This window comes from Solenopsis invicta, chromosome 16 (genome assembly GCF_016802725.1).
Source record: "Solenopsis invicta isolate M01_SB chromosome 16, UNIL_Sinv_3.0, whole genome shotgun sequence".
NCBI lineage: Eukaryota > Metazoa > Arthropoda > Insecta > Hymenoptera > Formicidae > Solenopsis > Solenopsis invicta.
The window spans coordinates 24,219,828-24,238,599 of NC_052679.1; the positions used below are offsets into that span (position 1 = coordinate 24,219,828).

At 28.5% G+C, this 18,772-nt stretch overlaps 1 protein-coding gene across 1 annotated transcript in view; it reads right to left on the bottom strand.

The window, feature by feature from the left end:
* Nucleotides 1-1,429: 1,429 nt before the first annotated feature.
* The window catches only part of LOC105202817 (tachykinins), a 72,528-nt gene continuing 55,185 nt past the window's right edge, over nt 1,430-18,772 (bottom strand). Inside the window, exons 2-7 of the mRNA XM_011171502.3 lie at nt 7,749-7,941; nt 7,362-7,628; nt 5,227-5,478; nt 4,799-5,027; nt 3,815-4,048; nt 1,430-2,021 (exon numbers count right to left, since the gene is read on the bottom strand). Coding sequence (XP_011169804.1) covers nt 2,011-2,021; nt 3,815-4,048; nt 4,799-5,027; nt 5,227-5,478; nt 7,362-7,628; nt 7,749-7,940 — 1,185 coding nt within the window. The 5' untranslated portion in view covers nt 7,941 and the 3' untranslated portion in view covers nt 1,430-2,010. The remainder of the gene's footprint in view (nt 2,022-3,814; nt 4,049-4,798; nt 5,028-5,226; nt 5,479-7,361; nt 7,629-7,748; nt 7,942-18,772) is intronic.

The window sequence follows — 18,772 nt, forward strand, 5'->3', positions numbered from 1 at the left end:
TTATTACTGTTAATTATAAAACAATACTTTCTTTACAGAAATTTCAATTTTATTAAAATGTTTAAAAATTTAAAAATCTATTTGTTAAAAATTTATATTCTTGTTAAGGAAAAATCGTTTTTATAAATTTATTTAAGAATGTACCACTGCTACCGACTGCTATTCTTTACATCCTGTACGAATTAACAATAATACTGATATAGGCATCTTTTGAAAGACTTCGCTGACGTGTACAATTGTAATCGGTGAAAGAGATTTCTTCGACTTATTTGATCTCGTTAATTACACTTCGTCAATATAACATATGTCTGCAACACAAGTCGGAGGACATAAATCATATTATAAATGCACTTAGGTAAATAAAAATGTTAAATAGCAATATAAAAAGAAGAACTATTTGTGTTTCATTAACAAACCTCTTCGTTTCTGATTAATGCGCACAGTCTTTACTTCAGAAATACATAAATTTTAGTAATATTGTACATAAATATATCTATATAAAAGAAGCTTATTTAACATTTAAAAATTTAGACATTTTTCACAAATCTAATTTTAAACATTAAACTTTTAATTTGTTAATAATTTAAGAACAATTTTTCTTCTTACAGAAATTTAATTTAAACATTTAAATATGCATTAAATACTTAAATATTATAACGTAATTTATTTAGATTTTTTTAAACTAAATTCTCTGAAGAATTTCCCGGGAAAAAATTTTTCATGTATAAATATATATAATTATATATAAAATATGTGCAATTATATATTTTTCAATATATATGGACATATTTTACATATAATCATGTATTATTATATATAAATATACGAAAATTATATAATTATAATCATATTTTTAATTGTATATATATTACTGCATATAAATTTATGTAATTATTATATATAATTATTTATAATTATATTAGATTATATAATAATTATATATAAGATTATGTATAATTATATATATTATAATTATATTAAAAAATTTTTTCCCGAGTGATTGCTTAAAGATCATATCTTTTAGTAGCAACAATGGCACAACTCAAAAAACAATGCTTTCTAAGAAATGAGTTTAAATCATTAAAACTTCGCTTCAGAAAATCATAAAAGTATCATTTTTAAATACGACTTTAAATATAATTTTAAATACGACGTGACATATCTGATTGTAGACAAATAAAAGTATCACTAGCTTTTCATTCAATATGTACTAAATTCTCATTTATTATAAAAATAAATCTTAAAAAACAAACTTTTTGGAATTATAACACTTTTGAGACAAAACTTTTCCTATTTTTCTTTTTTATTTCAAAAGATCAATGTCATTCAATGCCAATAATAAGAATTTTGAAGATTTGTTTTTTTGTTGCACTTAACAAAATGCCAATCGAACGATATATTTGGTACTAAGAATTCATCGTTAATTGTATCAATTTAAAGCAGGATTTATTTTTTATATGAAATATATCTTATCAAAAAATAAGAAGTATAGAACAACATAAATATACTCAAACAATTTTATTATACGCAAATCTATTTTTTTTTTACGGGAGAGTTATTCATAGAAACGCAGCAAGAGTTTTGTGAAATATTGTTTGTGAAATAGTATTTTATCGTAGAACTTTTTTTTCACATGCATCGTGTTCATTGTGTACACTTTGAATTTACGTTCTCAGTCGCGATTGTATCTGAGACTTGCGGCTTGTGACCTGCGTCCGACGCACGCAATTCTGAATCGTAATAGCGGCAAAACGTAAACGATAGCGTACACATAGCAAATCATACGCATTGACTAGATTAAGATCGGCTCGTGATATGTAAAATAATTATAATAACGAAGACTTAAATAACGGATTGATAAATCAACAGACGACATTTTTCTTGCACCCATCATCGTAACTCATAGACGCCTCTTCTTTTTTTCTCGTTTTTAGATTTAGCTACATCGGTTTAATTATTTGGAGGAGACGTTTTGTAACAGTTGCGTTACCGTTTCTAAGAGCTGCTGTATTATTGTGAATCTGAAACATAAAGCAGAGAATAGTTTATGATCTCCGATTTGAGGAAACATTCTACAATCAATTGTAATTACACGAAGATAACTAAGGACATAATTTTATCTAAAGAACAACTCTTATCTATGTGATATAATAGAGAATAATATACTCAGAATTTTATACCTAGTAAAAAAGAGTCTCTACTATCAATTTACGTAACATTTCTCGTTTAAAATAAAATCTAATAATACACTTACACACTTATATAATAGGACATTTGTATTGTATATCATATGATGATAATATAAATGACAATAGTAAGAAATTAAGTGCAATTATAAATAAATAGCTTTAGAAAATATTGAAAGTGTCTATTTAGAAATTTACTATTTGGTCTTATCTTTTTTTTAATAAAAATTAAAACAACAAAATTAAAAGAATCCCAAGTTTGGTGAAACATTTACGCGTTTTAATGTTATGAGCGAGTTATAATTGAATTGTGCGTAGACGAGTGGTCTTTATAACCAGTCAAACTGTCATCCTAAAGTTAGAATGCAGAATTTTATCGCTATTTCGTGCAATCGTGTGTACACAATGGTGAACAACTTTTCGATGTCAATATGTGCCGCGGAGAAACTTTTAAAGCGGACCCTTGCGTCGTCATTGTCTCGTAGTGCGCTACGAGAAAGATAATCCATAGCTTTGTTTTAAATGTCACTTGGTACTCATGTGCAAGGAAAAAAATATTTTCACAGCATTAACAGTGCGGAATAATTCGTAAACGGGTGATCATAAATGTTAATCATAGAATGTAGAAGTATACATAGAATTTAAAAGCGCAATAAAATCTTATTATAGCAATAATGAAATATACCGATTTTATAATAACAATCAGTATAATTGAATACACTTAAATACTTGACGTGTCGCATGCAAAATAAATATAGAAGTGTATATAATACATGTAGCGTATCAATGTGCCCCGATAGGCAAATATTGCAGTAATAGTATCGTAAATTAATGAAAATAATTGCGTTAAGATGATATGTCATAACACACCTATAACAGTTTTTTCAAAACAAAATCTCTGAATAATTTTTGATAAAAATAAGACAAATTTAAATTTGATAAAAAATTTATAATTATTTCAAGAACCATTTGATTCTATATATAAAATTTTGCCATGCGTACTATTTCATATTGCATATTTTCACGCTATAATTTAGGACTTTTCGTACATTTGTGTAAGCATGTGTTAATTGCTTTTTTAAATGTTTTACGTAAAATGCAATTGAAATGTTTTTTTTAATTATTGAGCAATTTCTTTCCAATGTTAATTTTAAGAATGTACCACTAACAAAGTTGTTGTTATAGTTTTGCCGAAATATTTCAAAAATTAATTAGCAAACAATTACTAATATTTTATATCATATTTATTTAAAAAAATTAACAGTTCTACATCTATTTTTGTGAACGTAACCACATAATTGCAGATAATGATTTTTATGCATGATTTCATCATATAATTTAATAATCGTTGTCCATCGGGGCAAATTCCTAAAAATACGTGGCACTTGTGCGTTATAATAAAAGACATTTTGAAAGATATTTTCATATGAGAAAAAATAACATATTTAATTTTTCTTCTCTTTCTTTACAAACGAATTCTAATAGCCCGCTTGATACTTAATTGATTAATAAATACTAGAAGCACACATTCAGCCATTAGGTACGCATGAAAGATAAACGAAACGACAAAGAATCGCGACACATGAATGTTTGCTACCAATTGGCTGTCATCTCTAATCGAGAATTACCTAATGTTGCCGGCGAGTCTCCATCCACGCCGATCCTCTCGGTGTTATCAAACAACCTTATGAACGGGCTGTTGTCCTCGTACGGGGCTCTCGCCCACTTTTTGCCTCTCACCCCCACAAACATCCCCCGTAACTCCCATCGTGGATTTTTCTTACCGCGCATGTCATAATATCGGAAGGGCGATCGCTTTTCGACTTGGCACGAGGCTAGAGCGTGTCTCCTATCGCTCATTCCTGCTCGGGGGAAACACAACGTGGGCCAGTGTGACCATTTCGAGTTCAAAACAGTACAGCATACGCGGACGGAGGAAGAGAAAAAAAACAACAAAAATAGTCCACCGTCTGTCTAGTAGAGTTTGTTCGGAGGTGCATGAATAATAAGACAAATATTTGGGAAGCCTTCGTTACGCTTTCTCTCCACTTGGAGATGGATTCGATCGATTATATCGTCATAGCACGAGGCATTCGGAAAGCACTTAGCAATTTCATAGAATACTCCGAAGTACGCGATAAAAACTAAAGAAAATATTTTTTGCCAAGTTCCAGTACGGTTAATTAAATATATATACTGCGACAAAAACTAGTCACGTTCGCGAATAGTTTTCAGTTCATTTCGATATCGCGAGCACTGTGTCTCCAGCTTCTCGAGATCTCTCGTGTAAAAGGAGAAACTTCTGCTAACTTTCCGCATTAACCACTTTACATATTAAAATGTTTACACTAAAGATAATACATACTTCGATATATTATTGTATAGATAATTATAGCAAGATTTATGAAGCTAGATTGATAAGAGTCTCTTAGTAAATGGCCTTAATTAATTATTCTACAAATTAATTTTTTATAAGTAAGTAATAATTTTAGCATTATGAATATTTCTTTTGAGAGATATGATATTAATAACAAATATTAATTGTTATGACGTTTAAACGTTTCTTTCTTTCTCAATTATTATAGGTCGCATATGAACAACTTGGACTCTACCTTGATATTCGTGAAATGGTCGGGTTCCAAAATCCATGCCGGGCTCAAATCTTTGTCCTACACTCCTCTTGCCTCTCATACCTTGAAAACCCATCGGTGCTCTTTTATCGGTGTCTTTCTTGCCTCTCATCCCTTGAAAACCCATCGGTGCCCTCTTGTCAAAATCCATGTCAGGATCTACGTAGTAATCTACATAATTTTCATAGCCGTCCTTTTTGCCTCTCATACCCTAAAACATTTATTAGTTAAACAATTAATAAAATTTCTAAATTTTTCTATTTCTTATCATTTCTTCTTCTATAGACATTTTTCATCAATTGTATTAAAACTCTATTCTTTCATAACAATCATATCAAACAGATACTATAATTTTTAAATAAATCTATTAAACATGTTTCCAAAACTTACTAATTAATTGATTAATTTACCTGAAAACCCATTAAGGCTCGTTTCTCAAGTTCCTCGTCAAGCAATGTCTTCTTGCCTCTCATACCCTGAAATCCCATAAGAGCCCTTTTTTCCCACTCTGCCGGAAATTCTTTCATTCTATCGTGCATATCTTGTAATCCCATCTCAAGAAGTCTCTTTTCATAATCTTGTGGATATTCAAAAACGTATGTTTTCTTCCCTCTGGTACCGTAAAAGCCCATCGCGGCTCTCTTTTCAATATCACTCAGCACCTGCAATTTGACACTTTTTAATAAAAATAGAATGTAAATGATGATATCCCTTATTAACATTTTGTACACTAACTTTCGTAATAATCAATAAATTTAGTTAAAAATTTAACAATTATATTTATAAATGTGTTATTCAATCGATTCTGAATTCAAAGTTACGATATATTTATCACTTCAAACGTTATTTATGAAAACGTGACGATGCATAATGGATCAAAGAGATACAAGGGTGATAAAGTGGCCCCGTTGTAAAAATAAATTAAAAAAAAAAATAGTTTTGTTTTAAAAAATGTAGAATGTTATTATAAAATTATATATTTATTCAAAATAAACAGAAAATATTGAAGAACATATGTATGTATGGTATACATAACTGCTCTGCTGTTCTATAGGCTGTACTACTACAAATCTATAATTCAGATAATGTAAATTATAGATTAACAGTAAAACCTTAATCAATATACCAAATAACTATCTTGATATTAAAACTTCAAAAAAAGACCTGTTGGGATAATGGAGCGTTTAAGGGAGTTGCATTAGCAAAATAATATTTTCTGTTGTTTACTTTGCACAACTCGAAATGTATTCAACTCAATAAAATGTTAAATAACAGAAAAAATACTTAAGTGTACATACATTCGTGTGGTAATACGCTCAAGTTTGAAAAGAATGAGAAAGCACGTATAATTAAATTCTAAAATGTTCCTATAAAGTTTCGAAACGCCTAAAAGTAGAAATGCCTTATAACAAATGTCAGTATTGTGTATAGGCATATTGATTTATTATCACTCTGAATTCTTCCAACAGAAGAATGACCTACAAAATATATATATATATATTTTTTTTTTTTTTTTTTTTAACCAGAAACGGAGATACGTAATTCCAAACATTTTTGGCATGTTAAACTAAATCTACAGTCCAAATTGCTCCATCACATTAGGTTTCCAAGACATTCTAATTTTAAGTTCCAAAAAAGATCTATTTTGGGTATTTTTAGATTAGAATATCTCGTAAATCTGTCGTGTTAGAGAAATATGAGCTACAAATTCGAATTTAGCATGAAAAAGAAATCTATGAAAATTAATTAAAATTTTATAAATAGATCTAATAAAATAAGAAAAAATTAGATACTACAAGTATGCTCATCGTATGGACATACTTATGCCCATTTTCACCAATGTAGATTAACTTTGATCTCAGTTTAACTTACTCTTTATCTCGTTCCAATTCTTACAACTAGAAAAAGATAAAGAGTAAGTTAAACTGAAATCAAAGTTATTCTGCGTTAGTAAAAATAAGCATTAGTCAAATTTGAAGTCACAAACAGGAACGGTTATCGACTTTATATTTTTTTATTTTTTTAAATCTTTTTTTTTATTTTTATTTTTAGCTTCTTCTTTTCTGTTTTTATTTTTAATTTTTTTAATCTTTTTGGTATTTTTATTCGTGATATATTTTCGCAAATAAAAATACAAAAAAGAAAAAAGATTAAAAATAAAAACAGAAAAATAAAAAATTTTAAAAATAAAAAAATATAGAGTTTACGTTCCTGACTCTAAGTTCGGTTAACAATGAGTATGATGAGCATACTTGCAAAATCCAATTTTTTTTATTTTACTTGTTTTATTTATAAAATCTCATAGGTGATTTTCATAGATTTTTTTCATGCTGAATTCAAATCCGTAGTGTATATTTCTCCATCATGTCAGATAAATAAATTTGCAATTTAAAAATTAAAATATCTCAAAAACGTAATGGAGCAATTTGGGCTGCAAATTCGGTTTTAGCATGTTAAAAACTTTTGGGATGACATATTGCCGTTTCTAGTTCAAAATTCGGCCTGTGTAATTCATTTGAACAACACTATATATTCTTAAGCTTACCTCCTCCAAAGATTTTTTCCCTCTCATTCCTTGAAATCCCATAGGTGCGCGTTTATAGTAATCGTCCTCCGACATAATCTTCTTGCCTCTCATGCCCTGAAAACCCATTGGCGCCCTTTTCTCGTAGTCCTCACGCAAAGAATCTTCGAAATCAGGTATCAAATAATCCTTCTTCCCCCTCATACCCTGAAATCCCATCGGCGCTCGCTTGTCTAACTCGTCGCGCAGAAGATTGTCTTCAATATCAGACGCACTTGAATCCTTACCCTGCGATTATCAGAATCACTTTCTCAAATAATTCAAACAATAAGTTAAAAAAATTATATCTTTCTTTTTGTTTTTTATATCAATTTTATTAGAAAAACTAAATAGTGTATATTAGCCTACCTGAAAATCCACTAATGTTCTTTTGGAAAGTTCATTGTGTTCTGCGATCGTGGGAATGAGGTCCTTCTTCCCGCGCATACCCTGGAACCCCATAGGTGCCCGTTTGGCAGACGCGGCATCGCTGGAAGACGATTCCTCTGCGAATGACGAACTAGTCCAGACTACCAGGAAGAAAATCGAGCTAATAAGCATTCTAAAACATAAAAAATCAACATATCTATAAAATATAGTCATTAATGCAATTATCTTTCTTAATTCGCTGATTTATATTCAGAGAATCTTAAATGTACAATAGATGTTTGTCAAATTTCCGTATAGTAGAATATGCATCAGATGTTACGCTGACGTCGTTGTATTTTGGCATATATGCATACATGAAATTCAAGCTACATCACGCTAAGCTAATTTATCGACGTGTCACGTAACTACATTTGATTGTTCATCGGGAGCTCAACAAGGTCTAACGATCAGTGGGATGCTTCAGATACTCAAATGATACTAATTCCAACCGCACACTTGCTCATTAGCGTTTGCAGCACAATGCAGAAAGTAACAAACAAACAAGTGAATGCGCGTATGAGAGATCAATTTAGTTTATTAATTTCAGAAAAAAATTATTTTTCTCTTACAGCTATTAAATAAATAACTAAATTTTTTATCATAACAATTCGTTATAATAAATCTAGGATAAGTACAAGAAGTATATATAGAAATATTTTATTACTCCAGAGAGAAGACACACGAGGGGCTTAAAGCACGCTCGTCATATGATACATTATGTTACCCGCAAGAATTTATCATACAAGAAAATTGTTTTACGAGGAGATAATATTTACACAAGGTGGAACACGTGTAAAATGAAAACGGAAATAAGGTAAACGTATCAATTTCTGAACAAAGATATACGTTTTTCACTGAGGTGTTATCTTTCGCAACAAATTCTTTGCAGTATTTAGAGGAAAGGTGGCAGCGTATGCTTGTTAATGATTATTATTAAATTAATTATAATATTAATTTAATATCGTGATATTATTTTTGTTCAACTCATAACTGTGTTTCAAGACCAAAAATTTGTTTGACTCGCTTTGATAAGAACTTCAAGAGGTGTATAAAATCACATAAGAAATTCAGCAAGAAGATACAGCTGTGACTGAATAAAGTTTATTTTTTATTAGTTGTGTTTTTATATTGGTTTATTTTCTTTTATTATTACATACATTTTTATTGATATAATCTTCTCTTTTGTATACTCTTTGAATATTTTCATCAAGTTAATATTAATTTTAAAATAATATATAAATTGTTTAGAAATAGCTACAATCACGTTCAGCGTGGTTATTCAGTAATTGGGTCATATGCATGTTTAGATATTTTTTTTATTATTTTATTTCAAATAAATAAAATTAATTTGTACAGTATTATTTCAAAAAGATATAAAGTTTGTATTTCGAAATAATTTAAACAAGTTCCTAAAGATATATTTAATTTACAATTTTTAATTGACTATTTATCAACTGTTCTTCTATAAAGCTGTTCAGAAATTGATACGTTTATAGGAGACAAAATCGTTTTTGCGATATCAAAAAAAAATATCCTCGTGTTGAATCACGGTAACATTTGCAGAAATGAATCGAAAGGAATGGTAAATCGGGACTTACGAGGAAGCGCTTGATTAATTTGGAAGGAAATGTTCCGTGAAAATAATCGAATACTTTTTTTATGGTCTATTTAACTTGCGTTAAACGTAAATACAACGGAAAAAAAATGTAAAGATCCGCTTGTATATAATTCCGTTTCTTTCCGAAGCGCTTCTCGACAGATCATTCAATTTTATAAAGTTTAAAAGTGCCACTACCCTTCAAAGCAGAAGCTATAATTAGCAAAGGATAGAATAAAGGCTTGCTTTTCTCAAAGCATCTCGTGCCACAGCGAGACCAAAGAATATCGATATAAGCGGCTACCGTAAAATGGAGAAAGCTCGTTCTCGCTGTACTAAGAACGTGTTTTAAATTCTCGTAATAAAATTGCCTAAGTAAATTTACTGATGTTCTCGAATGGCAACATTTAAATATCTAAACGACTGTTTGCTACATTAAATATTATATCTTGATAATATTAACTTTTTTTCTGGTAATCTGCATACTAATTATTCCACACACATTTAATATAACTTTATCCTTTCACAGCACAGTGGAATAACTTCTTTTAATATACATATGAGATAAAAGCATCTGTGCGGTTATAATTTCCGCCGTCGTCATTAGGATTTAAAATGAAATTTTATACATCGTTCCTTTCTTATAACAAAGACATAGTTCAAAAATTGTAATTAAAATTTTTTGTACAAAGAAAGAGAGTTCTAATAAGATTTAAACTAAATACATTGAATAGAGAGCTAATGATACTTTTATTTATTTACAATCGATAGACCAAATTATAATAATCATGATTATTAGAGTCCAAAAGACGCAAACTACTTTAGCGTATATCATCTTGTTAGATCAAACTTAGTTACATCATGACATGCAATGTATGTTTGGACTTTCCTTTTACTTGCTAGGTCCTCTTTAGCATACTAATATAGAAATGCATACAGCATCAATAATTCTTCTCTCGCTTGACTTATTCCCTTTGAAATAAGCCACATTTGGAGATTTGTTTGTTGGTTTTGATTAAATAAGATAACATACGCAAAAATAATTTGCAATTTTTGGGCTCTTAATAGCCATATTCATAATTCATTATTTTGAAAATCTCAAAAGTTTTATCTAGATTATTATTTATTAATATTACAAAATTTTAATATTCAAAATATGCAATCTGGAAAAATGAGTATCACTATAATATTTTGAAATACGAAATTCTAACTATCAAATTTTCCATGTCTCATCAAAGTATTTATATTATTTTTTTTATTATTCTTTTCAACTTGTTAATTAATTAAACAAATAAGATGCTTTTAATAATAGTACATACTATTTATTTGTTTTCAAAAAATTAACACATTTAGTTAAGTAATTATTTTTATTTTAAATATTTTTTAGTTAACAAAATTTTTAATTGTGCCGAAACAAAAAATCTTTGATTGTAATTAATTTTGTTTATAATAGATTTTATTTTATTTTTATTATTTTAGACATTTTGCATATAATATTATATTTCTATAGACAGAAAAATATATTGAAGAGAAGAGTTAATTAAAAATATGTAATTTACAAATTTAAATGTGTCCATATGTATGTGAAACTTTGTAAAAGTTATCGATTGGAAAAACGACGTTGTTTTGCTGTATTGTTTTTAATCTTTTAAAGCATGTATATTATATTCGCCGTCGCATTGTGGCGCATTGATCGATTTCAGTTTAATAGGTTTCCATTCAGTGCTATCCGATATTCATGCGTAAACACGTGACATTAGCATATTGTATGTTCATCATGAAAGTATGCAAATAAATACTCAACAGAATTAATATAAAAAGTTCATTAATCTCTTTTATATTTAATAATACTCAATTCGAATACTTGCAATCAGAGAAACTTTCTTCTTTATCGTTTTACATTGCAAACTAATGTAAATTAAAAACATTTGCCCAAAATAACTTAAAAATGGTCGGGACCGCATAATTATATTATCTATTAATTAATTTGTACGTATATTTTTGAAATATTCGCGTGAGATTGTGTCATAATTCGTATATTATTCTTTGCAATATTTCATGTTAATCTTCTTCGCTGCAGTCCGTTGTTATATTTCCATTGTACTCTTTGCCTTCTTTTTCTTCGGTGACATGTTTCTCTTGTTACGTATATAGAATGATGCACTTATTAACCGTGCATAAATTAATTTATAATCAAGTGTTGCAATCAGATGTAAATTTATGTGAGTAAATGTAGTAAGCGTAAACTTTGAGGTCCTAAGTGCAGAGTTTGTTTTCCCATGAGCTAGGTAATGCTTACGCAAATGCGTGCAATATCACTATAAAGCTTAATGTGTTAATGATACATGTAAATCCTAATCGGCTAGATAACACCGCGTTCGTATTATTCAAAAACGTATCAACAATCAATCAATTTTATTTAAACTTAGCCGTTATAAGAATTTTTCTTTTACAATGCAACTGCACACTTCAAAACTTTGTAACAATAACAGCGCGCACTGGCATGTTTAATTTCATTACTCTGTTAAAAAAAAATCAATAACGAAACGATAGGAAATGTTCAATCGTTTTTAATCGTAGTTATAAATCAGGAATTAATAGCGTGAATACATAATTGATTACAATAAAGTTTTAATTATTTATTTCTGACAAATTTCATCAAAACGACAAAGAACTATAAATTAATATAAGAATTCCATCTTATTTATACAATTACAAATCTACTTTCGTCAAGTAATGTTTATTTAGGAATCGATAACATTTCTTTTGGAATATTAAAAGTTAAACGATAATAACAATAAGAAACAATAAGATTTTCGACAAATCGTATTGGTTTCTATCATTATCTATCGTTTTCTATCGATTTCTTTTTTTTTAACAGGATAATTAAAGTGATATCACGATAAAGGTAAAACTATTGATGCATTCACAGATGTCAATCGCATGTTGGAATCGTGTCATCCAAGAGTCCTGATAACGTGAGATGTGTTAATGTGCGCACGTTGTAAACTGCCGAGGTCAGCCTCTTCGTCGCAAAGTAAACGGAGCGAGAATTCTAGCTCGACGAAGGGGCACGAGACGGCGGGAACGTGCCATGTCGGGCAGAGAAGATGAGAAAAGGAGTAAAACGTTAAGAGAGGTGAAAGGGGTTGGTGGGTAGCGAATACGTGAGAGACTGCGGCGGCTGCTCGGCGATGGATGGCGAGTCTGTTCCTCACTACTGATCGGTTACTCATGTAATAGTTCTAAGTAAGCTTGTTCTACGCGCTTAGTCCCTTAAAGCTGACTATCGAGGATCTGAACACTCTCGCTTTCGTACATCACGTAGAATTATTATCGAAAGTCCGATTGTCGCATCGAAGACTATCAGCGACAATTATACAAGTAATATTATACATCACAAGACTGATTATATTAAATATATTTTCAGCAAACTAAATGTTATGTAAATGATATTTTAAAATAAGGCCAATGATAATTTATTAAATCAAGCTGAAAATTTAGAATTTTATTTCATAAAACTTACACAATTCGATTGATACATTATTGTTATTATATGTGTAACGCTATTATATGTGTAACTACACGAATTGGGGAAAAAAATACAAAAGTATAAAATAAAAATATAAAACATATATAATTTTAAAAAATGTATAAAATATTATATTTTATAATTGGATATTTTAATAAAAGAATTAATTGTACCACTAAATAAATAACGTGCAATGGTTAATATTGGCATACTTAACAACAATTTTAGTAAAACGAATAAAACGCGGGAGAGCGTTTGAAACTGATCTTTAAAACGGAGCGAACATTGACGTTCGTGTCATATATAGCAAAGAAAAGCCTAGGCATCGATTAATATAGTCTATATATAGTCTATACGAAACATAAAGGCGCTATATTTGAACGATGAATTTTCATGAAATACAGAGCGAGAAAGGAAGAAAGATCAGTAGAAGAGCTAAGATGAATCTAAACAATGCACGAGAAGAAATCGTAACGGAGGAAAATCACTCGGATAGAGGAATCACCCCATTGTTTCTGCGAAGGTATATTTATCTCTACAAAGTAGTGTGATATACAATGTAGTACATAATGTAAAACATGCATGCTGAGATTTGCCTAGAAATTCGCATTGAGAATCGCGTGTTCTAGTTTTCTCGCTGTACATATAAGAAACGTGATTCATATCAGAAATTATAAGGTCTTAATATTTTTTAATAAGCCAAACGCGTCAGTGTAACTTTCCATTTTAAAGTGGCGCATTTAATTCTATGTGAGAAACGTACAATGTAAAAAATTAACAATAAAAATTTAAAATATATGTAATAACAATAATAGTCTTTTAATTTATTAAATTATTAAAATTCTTGTAAACAAAAATATTTTGCTATAAATTTTTTAATTTGTATATCAGTGTCATAAAAATGATGGAAGTATGATATAATAACGTAAAAATAATGTGAAGTTTATAAAATTATATATGCCATTAAATAAACATCTTTTTTATATATGTAAAAAGGGAGCTTCGTTCTTTGTTCGCCTACGCACACTGACTACTTCGGTCATTGCACATGCGAAGGTGTAAAAAGAAGGTAATTATTTTATGCTGCAGAGCTTTGTTTTAATTAAATATCCGTTTCTAGTTAATTTTAAACTTAATGTACAATAAATATTACAGATATAATATGTGTATCAAAAATTAACGTTCGCATTTGATTCGTGTAACATTCAATTTTCACCGAATCTGTTATTACATATGTATAAGTTAAAAATAATATTTGCATTACCATAAATTTAATTTTCTATAAATTTTGTATCAAAAAAACATTCAAATTTTAAAAAACAATAAAAATTTTTCTAATTGACTACTTTTGTTTTTATCATTATCGTTCATAAAATATTCGTTATTAAGCATCTAATTATTCTTGCAAAGATTTCAATTTTTATTTAAATCAGGCAATTATCAAGAACTCTTTATTCAGTAAGACAAATTAAATGCTTGCCATAAGAATTAATAACAGATTTCGATTATAAGTAAGAAAGTTTTATAATTTCGATTAAATATGTATAAACCAAAGAATCGCTATAGCGAAGCACAGTATGTGCAAAGTAAAATTACCTCATTAATTGGTATGATATTTGAAAGGTTTTATTTTATTATTCGTAATTTAATTAACGTCAAGAATAAATAAAGTTTTAAAGATTAAATGTTATAAAATTATAAATGCCGCTAAGAGCCAATGCGGATAATTGGTGCGTGTACACGGATTTATAATATAAAAACAAATAAACAATGAATAACAAAAATTATGAGATTATCTTTGCTATTTACCTTCTTTTGATGTAACAAATTTGTGTACATGGTTATCCTATGTAATATCTCTTAACGGCATTTATAATTTCGTGACTTTTAATTAACATCATCTTAAAACTAATAATAAAAAAAATTAAATATTTCTCGAGAAGATACCCAATGTGCGTGGGCGCATTGCTGGCAATTTCGTGTTACTTAATCGCTTGGGATGTGTAGTTCCCAAGATTGTCGGAAGCAGTTTGACTTCGCTAACTTTATTATTCAAATATTAGGAATTTTGGAGGACGTCGAGTCATCGAGCAAACATGAAGTAGAGGATGCAGAATCTTCCGATGTGCGTCACGAATGCGAATGAAATTCTAGCAAGATTATACGTAACTTCGGATTACTATTGAATACTTAAACGAATACCTCGAAAATCTAACGAGAGATGTGGCCAAAAATTTCTTAGCGAGAAATAGATTTAACAAAATACGATTTTACGAACGTGTACTTCTCATTGCAATATAAAATTTTTAAACTTATGAAAGCTTGAGGAAGAGATATTTTTAATTAATAATATCACAAGATATTTTACAGATTAGAAACGATTATAATAATTTTGTGGACTATAAACAATTTGTTAATATTATATAACTATGTAATATATTTATAATAATTGTAATAATAACAATAACATATATTTATCTAAAGTAATAATTTTTCAAATACGTATAACAATTCGCAGGAATTAAAATCTAGTTTTAAATCAAGAACTCTGATACATTTCATTAATTTTACTTAAAATTACAGCAAAAATAGAGAAAGTAATCTACTAACGAACATTTACTTCTCCACCTGCGGTCAATTTTTTATACAGTTTTACATTATCATGATCAGAAATTTTACTAGATAAAAGAATTTTGTCGACTTTTTTCAATGTGTGTAATTTACATATCTGCAAATCTTTTTAAAAATGTATATAAAATGAAAAATACAAGTAAATAGTATAAAATTCTCTTGTATCAATTATTGTTTAAAAAGTACTTCGTATAAATAAAGAATCTGCTATAGTATCAATCATTCATTCATCACACGCTTTATTAACTTATTTCAATTATGCAACTTATTACGTAAATGTTTTAAAAAGTATATTATATGTATATGATAAGATATTAATAGTAATAAGTTTACGCAACTTTCTCGTTCAGTGTCGAAAGATACAGAAAGAGAAGGGGCAGTGATGACTCAGTATATGTTCCTGCGAGAACAAAGCTTTCCCGTGAACAATTCATCCATTCCTGGGACACACAATTCGATAATGGTAAGAAACTTGTTGAATAGTTTCATATATATCAAGTAACTCTGATAGTCAGGCACAATGTTATATCATTCTGGATATAAAAGAATTTTCATGATCGTGATTGCTTTCGAATTTGAAATTGCTAACACGACGATGAAATCTAAATTCTAATTAACAAAGATTTTTTTTTTTTACATTTCGATATAATTGTTTTTCACAGAGACAATATCTATCTATCTATCAGTTATGAATTTGCAATTATTATTTTCTAACGTTATTATTTCTATAATTTATCTAATTTCCACAATTGCTTTTATAATTTAATATAATCTTTACATTATTATCAAATCAAACTGCATGAAATATAACTAAATACATGAATTGTTCAAAACAATTGTGATTAAAAGTAATAAATGTTTATTGTTACAAATTTTCTGCTCTTGGCTTTATAAATGTGCGGCTTTATAAATGTTTATTACATTTTTAAATTAAATCTCTTCCCTTTTAGCTTCATTTTATTTATTTATATTTCTAGCTTTTCATATAAAGCGCGAATTGTTTGCTTGAAGAGACAGCAACTTCGGCAAATATTTACATCTCGTGATTATTTTCAAAGTTGGACATGATAGTTTTTCTTCACTTCGGTGATTCTCCCACATGTAAATATATATTACTATATTTTAAAAGAAGAACCTGCAATATGACTCGTGATATATTTCAAGAGGATATGTGACTTCCTAACTATCAGAAATAAGATATTTCTCGTCGAAGAATTGATCCTTTACCTGATCTTACACGAGCTTGACATGTGAACCTAAAATCATTGTGCTTCGCACGAGAGTGCTGCTTAAAATATTCTGAGTTAGCTAAACTCTCAAGAAGTTAGCTTCCAAACTTGAAGATTTGTATCAGTAACTACAACAATTTTCTGAGAAGGAATGAATAATTTTAACTTCCGCTAAAAGTTTATAATTAATTTATGTCAATTCGTATAGCTTTTCGATTTTCAGAATAAAGCTTTCTTAAAAACATTTTAAAATATGTTTAATAAATCTTGTCTGTTACACATTCTTGATTATAAAATCCATATATCATACAGAAATATATTAACTCGAGTATATTTAGTAAGTGAACATAAAGTAGTCTGATGTCTACATATATTTATATATTTGTATTCAGTTGTTAATTAATGTAAATTGTTAGAGAAATTCAATACTGGCACATATTTATTTGATTAGTGATTAATTACTTATTTGGAGAATTAAAAAAAACTGTTTAATCAGAATAGGTAATTAATCCCTAATTGAATTCTGTTGATATTAAAATTCTGTTAGAGATATTTATCATAAACAGACGATATTTTGAAAGTTTAAAGTTATTCTATTTCTATAATAAAGAAACGGCGCACAATATTTATGAAGTATTTTAGTAAATATTTGTAAAATATTCATATAATTAATATAAGCATTTTGTAAATCTTTTATAAATATTGAATGCTGTCTGGGGAATACGCGACCACGATAACTTTTTAAATGTCGAAATTTTTCTGCCATTATTTGAAATTAACCGTTATATGAAATATTTAAAGACCTACCTCAAGAACACAATATTCGAATAATCTGATTTCCATTCATGAATATAAATGAAATGTTTTATGCAAACGTTACCACAGTGTAAACAGTGGCATGTAGACTGACGTATTCGAACGATTATTAAATTGATAGAGTTCATGAAAGTCGTTTAGATACGATTGTCATATATTATAAGTTAAACAGATATATTAACATTCTCCATTAACATTTTCAACTTTCTTGATAAATTTGATATCACTTTTTATAATTTTATTTGTATATTATATATTATATATTGTATATTGTATATTGTATATCGTATATTGTATAATGTATAACGTATATCGTATATCGTATATCGTATATCGTATATCGTATATCGTATATCGTATATATATTATATATTATATATTATATATTGTATATTGTATATTATATATTATATATTATATATTACATATTATATATTATATATTATATTCTGCATTATATATTACATGTTATGTATTATATATCATATATCATATAAGACAAAAAATTGTTAAAAGCTATACATAAACAAATATTAAAAGATCTAAGGAGCAAAATCTACGAGTGTTATTCGGAATGCATTATAATCACATCATATTTAAATATATTAGAAACAAAACAGTTATTAAAAAATGTTTTGTATTAAAAAAAACATCTACTTTCTAAAGATGCAGGACAAATCGCGATTTTATCTTTGTATCTCGCGAAAATGGAACGTAGACAATCACATCACGCGATATCGAATAGGTATTAACTTATGTATTGGACAAGTATGCGTCAATGTGTTTAGTTCGAGCAAAAACAACTAACCACCGTTCCGACTCGTTTCTCGCACCTTTCTCGCACCTGTAATCAATCTTATGCCGCTTCCTCCGGGATTTCTGCCCACGTCGCCAGAGAGTTAAGGATGACCTTTGCCTCCAACGTTATACTCATCCTGATGCTCACCACGCATACTGCACGCGTTATGTTGAAACGCTGGCGCAGTCTAATTTTATTTTCTTCAATGGACGTATGAGATCAATCAATGACATAACATGAAATCGTTAAAAACGACCTAGCGTACGAAACAGGAAAGTTAAATAAACATGCATATGAATGTTTTTTTCCGAAACATTTTAAATATATTGATTAAAATGTTTTTATAAATATTACATTTAC